Here is a 12,924-nt window from a genome sequence, read left to right as displayed (position 1 = left end):
TATAATACAAACAAAACCAGAAAACTAAAATGAAACACTCTACTGCTAGAGTGTGGTTAAGGTTAGTTGAAACAAATTCTCAAATAGTTAAAATGCTTAACAAAAACAAAGAAAAAGTTCTTAATCTAGATTATCACCTACTTAATCATTGTCAATCTAGATCAATCCCCGGCAACGGCGCCAAAAACTTGATGAGGGAAAAACGATTCCACACAAACTCACCGGCAAGTGTACCGGGTCGCATCAAGCAGTAATAACTCACAGGAGTGAGGTCGATCCCACAGGGATTGATGCATTGAGCAACTTTAGTATGGTGATGAATTTAGTTAAGCAAATATTTGATGATTTGGAGTGAAATTTGATTAACAGAAGTTAAATTGCAAGGAAATAAAATGTAGAAAGTAAATTGGGCAAAATCTTAAAGTGCAGAAAGAGTAAATTGCAGAAACTTAAAGTGCAAGAAATTAAAAGAGCTGAAACTTAAATTGCAAGAATGGTAAATGTCTAAAACTTAAAGTGCAAGAATTTTAAATTGCTAAATCTAAATTGATAGGAAACTTAAATTGCATGAAGAATAAAGGGATTTGGGTAAATGGAATCAAAACATAAAATGAAATGTGCAGTGAATTAAAGAACTCTCAGATGACAAAACTTAGAAAATAGATCAATTCAGTACAAAAACAGAAATGGAAAAGTTCAGAAGAATCAAAACAAAATGAAAACTTAGATCCACTTTAAATTCATAAAAGAGAAATTGACAAATGCAGTAGAATAACAAAACAGAAAGAAAACTCAAATATCAATTGCTCTCTTGACAAAAATAGAAAAGAAGAAATTGCAGAAGAAAGGTAACCCGAAAGGAAACTATGATCAGATCTTCAATTCATAAAGCTATCAAAGGAAAAATGAAAGAGAACTCCAAGATGAAGAAATTCAGAAGAATTCTTCAATTTGAAATCGAAAGACCCAAAATAGAAAGTAACAATTACAGATAAGAGAAAGCCAAACAGAAAGGAAAATTCAGATCTGATCTTAATTCTAAAATTCTAAAATGAAAACTAAAAGAGAGCTCCCCAATGAAATCAAATTCCTAGATATTTATACACTTTCCAATTATGGCTTCCAGTACTTGGAGTGGGCTTTTTGGCCTTGTATGAAGTGGATCAGAATTCAGCTTTGTTGCAACTTCCAGGGGAACGTTGCGTTCTCAAAGTAAGCGCAGCGTTCACTTTCCCACGCGTGCGTGTCCTTTTGCTCTTTTTGTTCATCGACGCATATGCGTCATGTACGCGTACGCGTCACTATCAGTCTTCAGCTCAAACACGCTTGTGCGCCCCTTTTACGCGTACGCGCCCTTAGTAGCGTTAACTTAGTGAGCGCTACGTTGTCTTAGTGAGCGCTGCCCACGCGTGCGCGTTCTCTACGCGTGCGCATGGGTAGCAAAATATCCATTCCATGCTTCAGTGCCAATCACGCGTGCACATGCTTTGTACCAGGTGCACCATCGATGCGTGCGCGTCATACACGCATGCGCGTCGATTGCAAAGCTTTGCCTCTAACTTTGAATCTTGCCCGAAAACACTGAGTAAATGAACATAGCTCTCTCTTTGAAAATGAGCGCCAAACATACCCATGCGTACGCGTCATGCACGCGTACGCGTGGATCTTCGAAACTTGCCTCCTGACGCGTAAGCGTCCCGTACGCGTGCGCGTCGCAAGTGAGCGTGGCGTTCATTATTTGAACGCAACGTTATACTGCAGTGCTTCTCCTTTTCTTCATTTTCTCACCTAAAATCAACCAAACAAGCAATCAAAGTCTCACCAAAATCACAAGAATTTGCATCAATAATAATAATCATTTAATTCTTGCATAAATCTCATGATTTTGTATAAAATAAATGATGTTTGTATGAATCAAAATAATCATGAAATTCCACTCCAACCACTTACTTATTGTGCAAGAAAGTGCATAAAACCTAATGAAACAAATGAAAAATGCTCGTGAAACTAGCATAAGATGACTTGTCATCAACACCCTCTATCTCAATTCTCAATCAACAATAATTCAATTCAGCCAGCAACATAAATTCTCAATCAACAATAATCAACAATTCTCAATTCTCAATTCTCAATTCTCAATTCTCAATTCTCAATTCAGCCAGCAACATAAATTCTCAATCAACAATAATCAACAATTCTCAATTCTCAATTCAGCCAGCAACATAAATTCTCAATCAACAATAATCAACAATTCTCAATTCTCAATTCTCAATTCAGCTAGCAACATAAATTCTCAATCAACAATAATCAACAATTCTCAATTCTCAATTCAGCCAGCAACATAAATTCAACATGAAAAATGAAATTCTATAATCTAAATCAAGGGAATGACAATAATACGAGGTTAGGACAGTTAATTACATCATCAGTTGGTGGAATGTGAGTTGCTTCAGAGGAGTGGGGAGTATTTTTTGGTCTACTACTTGAGGAATCCAAAGGAGAATTTTGGGCTACTTTCACTAAGGCTGCTACCTCTTCATCACTCATTCCAGGATTGAGTTGGTGCAACATCACCTTTTATAGACCACAAACACCGTCCATCTTCTTTTCTAATGATGAGATCATATCATTGTATTCAACCTTCACTTGGTGAATCTCCTCATCCTTTCTAAGAGAGGTTCTTGTTAGTGATGTCCCATAACAACGAAGTCGACCTGGTTGGTCCTTTCCTAGCACTGCTACAAATGCATCCTCATGATTTTCCCCTGCCTCTATGCGGCTTTAAAGTTCACTCTACCAAAAGTAACAACAACAAAAAATACAAAGTCACATTAATTTAATATAAATACAAATCTATCTAGCATTTATATTGTACAAATCCAAATACAAATACAAAACAAATCACAATTGTTGTTTGTGTTTTAGCATCAATTTCTTTTCTATTTTTACTTGTGCGAGTTGTTGTGAAAACTTCAGCCCTTGATGGCTCTTCATTGTTCTCTTTAGATTCACGCTAGAGTATGAAGAGAAAAATTTTATATGAAGCATACTAACTAGACAATATAACATGGATACAAAGGAGAAATCATAAAAAAAAATAAGTTATGTTACCAGCTGCTTGCGCACTGTTGCAAAATTTGTGGAACCCATTCGGTGAGGACATGTTTGCTTTGACCTATTTTCAGTATTCTTAACAGACATAGCCTAAATATAAACATGAAAAAGAGATATTATTCTTAACGGACACATTTTCTTTCTCTTTGAAAATCACATCACCTTTTTTTGAAATAGCAAGTCTAATCACAAAAAAAAATCAAGGATAGCTAGAAGAAATAGAAGACATAACATTACCTTGACAGCGGGAAGACTCCAATACCGAATTAGCTTGTGAAACTGAAATTCAGGAATCTCTAATGGTCGGTTCTTTATCATTTCTTTCTTTGTGTTGTACTTTAAGAAATGTTCTTTTTTAATTTCACCCTTGTATTTTTTCCATGCACGACAAAATCCCCGCATAACCCATGGCTTTGAACTTATTGGAAGAATGAACTTTTGCTATGCAACACATACATTAGAACCCCAAAGGTTAGCACACACAACATAACAAATAAATAAATAAATAAATTGTCCATAAAGGCATATTTACAAACGTTGGCGTACTCCCACATGCCCTTCTTGATATTATCAGGCACACCATGCCAACTAGTGTATAGCAAAGTCACAAAACGGGGATTTCTAACTGTTGAACCCAAAAATTGGCCTAAGTTATCTACGACCTCCTTGGTTGGACCAATAGGCTGCCCTTGTAAAAACTCCACCTCCCGTCGATCATTAAAATCAGTGGCATGAAGTGTTTTGCATAAGGTCTTGCCACGAGTTTTCTTTTTAGTGCCTAAGTCCAATTAGAATAACATAATTTTAACTCAACCTAATTGAAAAGTAATATAAGCTATAATTAGGCAATAAAGGAGATAAGAAAAAGTACCTTTATTACTAGCTTGTCCTCCACTACCGTCAATATTTGCAGCATCTTGCTCATTTTGCTCATCGTCCTCATCTTTCTCATCTTTGAAATTAATCCCATGCACCTTAAAATACATGTCAATATTCATTCTTTTTTTGTTTGATTCTATGCTCAGCCCACTTGTATCTTCTCCCTCCTCATTAGAACTTGCATCATCTTGATCCATTGTATCATCTTCAACAATTTTTTTATTCCCAGTTTTCGAGTTCTTTTCAGCTTGAAACATTGTCTCATTCCCACTTTGGGGGTTCTTTTCAGCAGCCTTTAAATTATTCCCATTACCCTCACATTCTTGAAACAGTGAGTTTGGTTGGACCTTCTTTTTCTTCTTCGGAGCCCCAGTTTGCTCTTCAAATGCATCTTCCACTATTGTGATGGATTGTTTTCTTGTTGGATCTTTTGGGTCTTGAGCTTGCAACCTAGCTTTCTTATTGTCAGCCATGATCTTCTCTCTCTTAATATTATATTGTTGTAGCAATTCAGCACTTGACTTAACTTGCATCACCTCAAAAGAATTATTTTTTTTGGACTTTTCTGTTTCATGTTCTTTTGACCTAAGGTAATTATTCTTTTTCTTTTAGTGATCTCCCCTTTTTCCATTCTGCACACATAAAAAAGAAAAAGAAAAAATGTAATCCTATTAATTAAATAAACATAATTCGCACAAGCCAGTAACTAAATAAGCAAAACAACCAACAAAAGTAATTCATTTAGAATACTACCAAAAAAATGCAAAGATAAACACATGTCAAGATGAATCGAAATCAGACACCTCCATGTACTCATCATATTCACTTTTCTCGTCTTCCTCACAATGTTGCTTGGCAAACATGTTTGGAGCCATATCTATGATGGTAGCTCGTAGATCATTCCTCACTAGATCAACTTCGCCATTATCATTTGGAAGACTTGGAATCATTTCAGGTTCACATGGCTCCCTTGCATATATTGTGGGGGAATCAGACTCAAGGTCGTCACTTATTCTAAATAAATCTCTCGGAATTATTTTCATAAGATAGTGTTTGCCACTCACATATGGGTATTGCACATAAAAGCATTGGTTTACTTGAGATGCTAACACAAATGATTCTTCTTGGTAGCATTTTTTACTAAAATACACATATGAGAGACCAAAGTTGTCTTTTGCAAATGTATACCACTCACACTTAAATAGGACTACTTTAAATTGGCCATAATAATCTAACTCAAACATATCAATTATTTTACCATAGTAGGTTACTTTTGCTTCAATTGAGTTCTTATCTTTCACACTAGCAAAACTAGGAGTCAATGCTTCTAATGTGACACCACTATTTTGGGTTTTACGTCTCGCATCACGGTACCTTGTATGGAACCTATACCTATTGATAACAAAACATGAAAATCTTTTCGCAACTCTATTTGGACCTCTAGCCAACCCTTTTGCCCAACCAGGCACATCTTTTTTCATGGCACGGACTTTAAACCATTCTGAGAATTGTTGACTATGGTCTTTGGCTTTCTCCCACTTCATTTTGCATGGATTGTTATCATTAACTTGACTCTCATGCTCCCTAAACATATCAAATATTCTTATTTGTTAGTACGGTACGATGTTGTAGTTGCAAACTAACATATGATAATAAAGCAAACAAAATACCTCATGTAGACTTCGATCTTATCACAGTTGTTCAGGATGTATGCATGCCCTTGTGCTTCTGATTTTTCATCTAAGATGAACACATTTCCCATTTTTCCACCCAAGGGACATCCTTTGTTTGGAAACAAATTGGGAGTTCGCATCTCATCAGAAACACACTCATCATTGTTTCGAGGGACTCTATTTAATCTTGTCTGAACATCCTCAAGCAAATATCTTGAGCAAAAGTTTATACACTCATTAGCCAAATATCCTTCAGCAATGGACCCCTCTGGACGACTTCTGTTACGAATATATGATTTTAGTGTGCACATATACCGTTCAACAGGGTACATCCAACGATATTGAACTGGACCACCTAACCTCACTTCATTTGCCACATGAATAGGCAAATGCACCATTATGTCAAAAAATCTTGGAGGAAAAATCCTCTCAAGTTGGTATAATGTCTCAGCAGTCTCTGCTTCTAAGTTTGCCACCTCAGCTAGGCTAATTACCTTCTGACATACCTGGCGGAAAAATGAGCATAATCAAACTAGAGCGATGGCAACATGGTCAGGAAGTATGCTCTTGATTGGTACTTGCAATAAGTAATGTAACATGAAATGAGCATCATGGGTCTTGTAACCAGAAATCTTCTTTTCTATTTTTTGCACACATCGAGAGATGTTGGAAGCACTTCCGTCTGGTAATTTTGCCCCTTTCATCACACCACAAAAAATTGTTTTCTCTGCTGGAGTCATTGAGAAGCATGCCTTGGCTAACTTAGTTTTTTTCCCATCCTTTATATCTTTCGGCTGAAGGTTTTTCCCGATACCCATGTCTTTAAGGTCAAAACGAGCAGCTGCATGATCTTTTGTCTTTCCAGGAATATCCAATAGAGTTCTTATTATGCTATCAACTATGTTCTTCTCTATGTGTATGACATCAAGGTTATGTCTAAACATGTTGTACTTCCAATATGGTAATTCGAAAAATATTGATCACTTTTTCCAGTTTGATAGCCCATTCTATGATCTCTTTTGCTTCTTCCCGAAAGAGTTATCTATCTCTTGCAATATGTCAAATACAGTTGTTCCCTCTAACAAATGGGGTGGAGACTTAAGTTTAGTTTTTCCATTGAAAGATCTTTTGTTATGCCTCCACAGGTGATTCATGGGTAAAAATCTTCGATGATCCATATAAACAGTCTTGTGACTATGTTTCAAATAGATAGAAGAAGTCTCATCATTACAACACGGACAAGCCAGTTTTCTCTTTGTACTTCAGCCAGATAACATAGCATACGCAGGGAAGTCATTAATTGTCCATAAAAGACATGCTCTCATGTTGAATATTTTGTTTTTTGAAGAGTCATATGTTTCTTCACCTGACTCCCACAGTTCTTTTAATTCTTCAATAAGCAGTTGAAGAAAGACATCAATGTCATTTTCCGGTGATTGTGGTCCAGGAATGAGTAAAGAGAGCATAAAATAATCAGGCTTCATGCTCATCCAAGGGGGTAGATTGTACACCATCAGAACAACAGGCCATATACTATGTGTACTGCTCAAAGTTTGAAACAGATTGAACCCGTCGCTTGCTAAGCCTAGTCTCACATTACGAGACTCCTTCGCAAAATCTTCATGTCGACTGCCAAATGCTTTCCATGATTCACCATCAGCAGGATGCCTTAATGAGCCATCTTTAACACGCTCATTATGATGCCAAGACATAGCTTCAACCGTCCTTGTGCACATGAAAAGTCTTTGAAGTTTGGGAATCAAAGGGAAATGCCTTAGAGTTTTTGCAGCAAATTTATGAGACTTTCTTGATGAGGTTACATCATCCTCTTCCACAACAAGATGCTCAACATAACGGGATGATCCACAGACATGGCATGATACGTCATTCTCATGCCCGTTTTGATACAACATGCAGTCATTAGGACATGCATCGATCTTTTGGAAGTCAAGACCCAAATTCTTTATCATATTCTTGGTTTTATCAAACGAAGTAGGGATATTCAAATATGGCATTCCTCCTTTTAATAATTCCAAGAGAGAAGTGAACGACGCGTTACTCCAACCATGCAAGCATTTTAACAGGTAAAGACGGATAATAAAAGATAATCTTGTGAATCCTTTATACCCGGGGTATAGTTCTTGGCTTGTCTTGTCCACCAATTTATAAAATTCCTTTGCACATTCGTTGGGCCCTATATTTTGTCCATCAAATTGTGTAGTATCTCTGAATCTATCATGTAACAGCTCATCAATGTTATCATTACAGTTATATTCACCATCTGTGTCACTGTCAACATCCATAGCAACAAATGATTCTCCATGATTAAACCACTGCCTATAACCTTCTACAAATCCGTGGCATATTAAATGGTTATACACGTCATCTCTCTTTAACCAAAGTCTATTACAACACTTTTTACATGGGCATTGAATTTCTTCCCCTTGAGGAATTCCCGCTGATGAAAAAGCAAAATGTAAAAACCTTTCTACACCGAATTGATATTCTTTCAAATGACGGGGCGTATCCATCCAATCCTTGGAGACATCCATCGAAAACCTATGTATTTCAAATAGATAGCTAAGTTCATATTCTAAAGTCCTTAATTAATGTTAGTCTCACTAACTGGAAATCTGGCTTCCTATGTAACTACTAAGAGAGAATGTTTTCCCAACCTCCAAAATACTTTGAAAATAACTAACAAAAAATATCAAAGAAAATTGAGTTTTAGCAATTCTTAAAGAAATCCTTGAAGTGACTGCCTCGAGAAAGCACTTAAGTAGTATACATGACGAGCGAATAATTTATACGCTTTTTGGCATTGTTTTTAGTATGTTTTTAGCATATTTTAGTTAGTTTTTATTATGTTTTTATTAGTTTTAAAAATCACATTTATGGACTTTACTATGAGTTTGTGTATTTTTCTGTGATTTCAGGTATTTTCTGGCTGAAATTGAGGGACCTGAGCAAAAATCTGATTCAGAGGCTGAAAAAGGACTGCATATGCTATTGGATTCTGACCTCCCTGCACTCGATGTAGATTTTCTGGAGTTACAGAGGCCCAATTGGCTCGCTCTTAATTGCATTGGAAAGTAAACATCCTGGGCTTTCCAGCAATATATAATAGTCTATACTTTTCCCGAGATTTGATGGCCCAAACCGGCATTCTAAGTCAGAATAAAAATTCTGGCGTCAAAACGCCAGAACTGGCATAAAAGCTGGAGTTAAACGCCCAAACTGGCACAAAAGCTGGTGTTTAACTCCAAGAAAAGTCTCTACATGTGAAAGCTTCAATGCTCAACCCAAGCACACACTAAGTGGGCCCAGAAGAAGATTTCTGCATTAATTACTTATTTCTGTAACCCTAGGCTACTAGTTCCCTATAAATAGGACCTTTTGCTATTGTATTTTCATCTTGGTTCTTCTGGTTCCCTCTCTGGGGCCGAAGCCAATGACCACCATTATCACTTTTGTATTTTCAACGGTGGAGTTTCTACACACCATAGATTAAGGTGTGGAGCTCTGCTGTTCTTCATGAATTAATGCAAAGTACTATTATTTTTCTATTCAATTCAAGCTTATTCTTATTCCAAGATATTCATTCGCACTTCAACTTGATGAATGCGATGATTTGTGACACTCATCACCATTCTCAACCTATGAACGCGTGCCTGACAACCACCTTCGTTCTACCTTTGATTGAGTGTGTATCTCTTAGCCTCCTGGTTCATGATGCATGGTTGCCTCGCCTGACAACCGAGCCTTCCATTCCATGAGATCAGAGTCTTCGTGGTATAGGTGAGAATTGTTGGCGGCCATTCCTGATATCCGGAAAGTCTAAACCTTGTCTGTGGTATTCCGAGTAGAATCTGGGAATGGATGACTGTGACGAGCTTCAAACTCACGAGTGTTGGGCGTAATGACAGACGCAAAAGGATCAATAGATCCTATTCCAACATGATCGAGAACCGACAGATGATTAGCCGTGCGGTGACAGCGCATTTGTACCATTTTTACTGAGAGGACAGGAGGTAGCCATTGACAATGGTGAAACCCAACATAAAGCTTGCCATGGAAAGGAGTATGAATGATTGGATGAAGACAATAGGAAAGCAGAAGTTTAGGAGGAATAAAGCATCTTCATGCGCTTATCTGAAATTCTCACCAATGAATTACATAAGTACCTCTATCTTATTTTATGTTTTATTCATATTTTAATTATCAATTCTCCATAACCATTTGAATTCGCCTGACTGAGATTTACAAGATGACCATAGCTTGCTTCAAGCCGACAATCTCCATGGGATCGACACTTACTCACGTAAGGTTTATTACTTGGACGACCCAGTACACTTGCTGGTTAGTTGTGCGGAGTTGTGACAAAGAGTTGAGATTACAATTGTGCGTACCAAGCTGTTGGCGCTATTGATGATCACAATTTTGTGCACCAAGTTTATGGCGCTATTGTCGGGGATTATTCGAGTTTGGACAAATGACGGTTCATCTTCTTGCTCAGATTAGGTAACTTTATTTTATGTTTAAGCTTTTTACTTTCTATTTTCGAAAAATTTCAAATAAAAAAAGAAAAAAAAATTAATATTCTGTTCTTTGGAGTTTTTAAGAATAAATTCTAGAGTTTCATGATGATTTGTTGAAGTTTGGCTGGCTGTGAAGCCATGTCTAATCTTTTGGACCGAGGTTTCAACTTATCATCACAAGAGCTTGATGATTTCTAGTGTTTTGGACCGGAGCTTTCACTGAAAGCTTGGCAGGCTAGTAAGTCATGTCTAATTCCTGGACCGGAGTTTTAGACTAACATTGCATGATTCCTGGAATTCTTATTAAAAATTTTGGAAGTCTCTATTTTCTTTTCCAAAATAATTTTCGAAAAAATTACAAAAAAATTTATAAAATTTTAAAACCCAAAAATAATTTATGTTTCTTGTTTGAGTCTAGTGTCTAATTTTAAGTTTGGTGTCAATTGCATTCTCCTAATTTTCGAAAATTACATGCATTATGTTCTTCATTGATCTTCAAGTTATTCTTGATGATTTCCTTGCTCTGATCTTTAAATTCTCTTGTTTTGTGTCTTTTGTTGTTTCTCATATGCATTTTTCAAATTGTTATAGTCCTTAGTATACAAACTTCTAAGTTTGGTGTCTTGCATGCATTGTTTATTTGATCTTAGTTCTTCATGATTTAGTTTCATTTTGTTATTATTCTCTAAAAATTAAAAAAAATTAAAAAAAAAAACTATGTCTTTTTAAGTTAATAATATAGAGAATTGAAGATTCAGAACATTCAGCAGAAGAATTACACAGAAAAAGCTGGGCATTCAAAACGCCCAGTGAGGAAGGAAAACTGGCGTTTAAATGCCAGCCAGGGTACCTGGCCGGGCGTTAAACGCCCAAAAAGGTAGAATTTTGGGTGTTAAACGCCAGAATGGATACCACTCTGGGCGTTTAACGCCAGGATGGCACAAGAGGGAAGATTTTGTTTTTAATTCAAATCTTTTTCAAATTTTCATAATTTTTCAAAATTAAATCTTTTTCAAATCATATCTTTTCAATCATATCTTTTCAAAATCAATTTCTTTCCATTTTTTTTATTTTCAAAAATCCTTGCTACAATTAATGATTTAATTAAAAATTTTCAAGTTGTTACTTGCCTATTAAGAAAGGATCAAATTTTAAATTCTAGAATCATGTCTTTTAATTTCTTGTTAGTCAAGTAATCAACTTTAATTTTAAAAATTTCTTTTTTTAAATTGATTTTCAATCATATCTTCTCAATCATATATTCTCAATCACATCTTTTTCAAAATAATTTTCAATCATATCTTTTTGATTTCTAATTTCAAAATCTTTTATTTTCAAAATCAATTAACTATTACCTCAATTTAAATTTTCGAAAATCATCAACCATTTTTTTAATTTTTCTTTTAATTATTTCAAAATATTTTTTTATTATTTTCGAAAATTCTTCCCCCTTCTAACATTTTCTATTTAAAGGACTAACACTCCTCCTCAACGTGTAATTTGAACCCTATCCCTCTTGATAAGTTCGAATTCACTCCTCTCTACCTCCTCCTTTCATTCATCTTTTCCTCTGACACCTCAAGGAATCTCTATATTGTCACATAGAGGATTCGATACTTTCTTCTCCGCTCTTTCATATGAGCAGGAGCAAGGACAAAGGCATTCTTGTTGAAGCTGATCCTGAACCTGAAAGGACCTTGAAGAGAAAGCTAAGAGAAGCTAAAGCAGAATTCTCTGTAGAGGACCTAACAGAAATTTACAAACAAGAAGAAGCCATGGCAGCCAAAAACAACAACAATGCCAACAATGCAAGGAAGGTGCTTGGTGACTTTACTGCACCTACTCCCGACTTCTATGGGAGAAGCATCTCTATCCCTGCCATTGGAACAAACAATTTTGAGCTTAAGCCTCAATTAGTTTCTCTAATGCAACAGAATTGCAAGTTTCATGGACTTCCATTAGAAGATCCTCATTAGTTCTTAGCTGAATTCTTACAAATATGTGATACTGTTAAGACCAATGGGGTTAACCCTGAGGTCTACAGACTTATGCTCTTCCCTTTTGCTGTAAGAGACAGAGCTAGGACATGGTTAGACTCACAACCTAAAGAAAGCCTGAACTCTTGGGAAAAGCTAGTCAATGCCTTCTTGGCAAAGTTCTTTCCACCTCAAAAATTGAGTAAGCTTAGAGTGGAAGTCTAAACCTTCAGACAGAAGGAAGGTGAATCCCTCTATGAAGATTGGGAAAGATACAAGCAATTGATCAGAATCTGACATGCTTTCAGAATGGAGCATCATAGGTATCTTCTATGATGGTCTATCTGAACTGTCCAAGATGTCATTGGACAGCTCAGCTGGAGGATCTCTTCATCTGAAGAAGACGCCTACAGAAGCTCAGGAAATCATTGAAATGGTTGTAAATAACCAATTCATGTACACTTCTGAAAGGAATCCTGTGAATAATGGGACAAATCAGAAGAAAGGAGTTCTTGAGATTGATACTCTGAACGCCATATTGGCTCAGAATAAAATATTGAATCAGGAAGTCAATATGATTTTTCAAAGTCTGTCTAGAATGCAAGCAGAAACAGGCAGTACCAAGGAAGCTTCATCTGAAGAAGAAGCTTATGATCCTGAGAACCCAGTAATGGAAGAGGTGAATTACACGGGAGAATCCTATGGAAACACCTATAATCCTTCATGGAGAAATCATCCAAATCT

At 36.3% G+C, this 12,924-nt stretch overlaps 1 protein-coding gene across 1 annotated transcript; it reads right to left on the bottom strand.

Annotated features, from left to right (window-relative positions):
* Positions 1 to 4,772: 4,772 nt before the first annotated feature.
* On the bottom strand, positions 4,773 to 8,218 carry LOC140177627 (uncharacterized). Its single transcript, XM_072210764.1, has 5 exons — positions 7,033 to 8,218; positions 6,245 to 6,576; positions 5,982 to 6,172; positions 5,664 to 5,879; positions 4,773 to 5,577 (listed from the first exon to the last, which is right to left on the bottom strand). Exons 1-5 carry the CDS (start codon positions 8,216 to 8,218, stop codon positions 4,773 to 4,775), a joined length of 2,730 nt encoding a protein of 909 aa, XP_072066865.1.
* Between the last annotated feature and the right edge of the window lie 4,706 nt (positions 8,219 to 12,924).

The sequence above is a fragment of the Arachis hypogaea genome, chromosome 13 (assembly GCF_003086295.3).
Source record: "Arachis hypogaea cultivar Tifrunner chromosome 13, arahy.Tifrunner.gnm2.J5K5, whole genome shotgun sequence".
Classification (NCBI taxonomy): Eukaryota; Viridiplantae; Streptophyta; class Magnoliopsida; order Fabales; family Fabaceae; genus Arachis; species Arachis hypogaea.
This window is presented reverse-complemented; position numbering and strand designations above follow the sequence as displayed.

Bases quoted from the DNA above. Each gene is read 5' to 3' on its own strand.
- LOC140177627 (XM_072210764.1), bottom strand. From the start codon at position 8,218: ATGGATGTCTCCAAGGATTGGATGGATACGCCCCGTCATTTGAAAGAA. The intron at 6,577-7,032 runs GTGAAGAAACAT...TCATACACATAG, and splicing joins AAAAGAACTGTGGGAGTCAG to AGAAGAACATAGTTGATAGC. The intron at 6,173-6,244 runs GTACCAATCAAG...TTTTTCCGCCAG, and splicing joins TGTTACATTACTTATTGCAA to GTATGTCAGAAGGTAATTAG.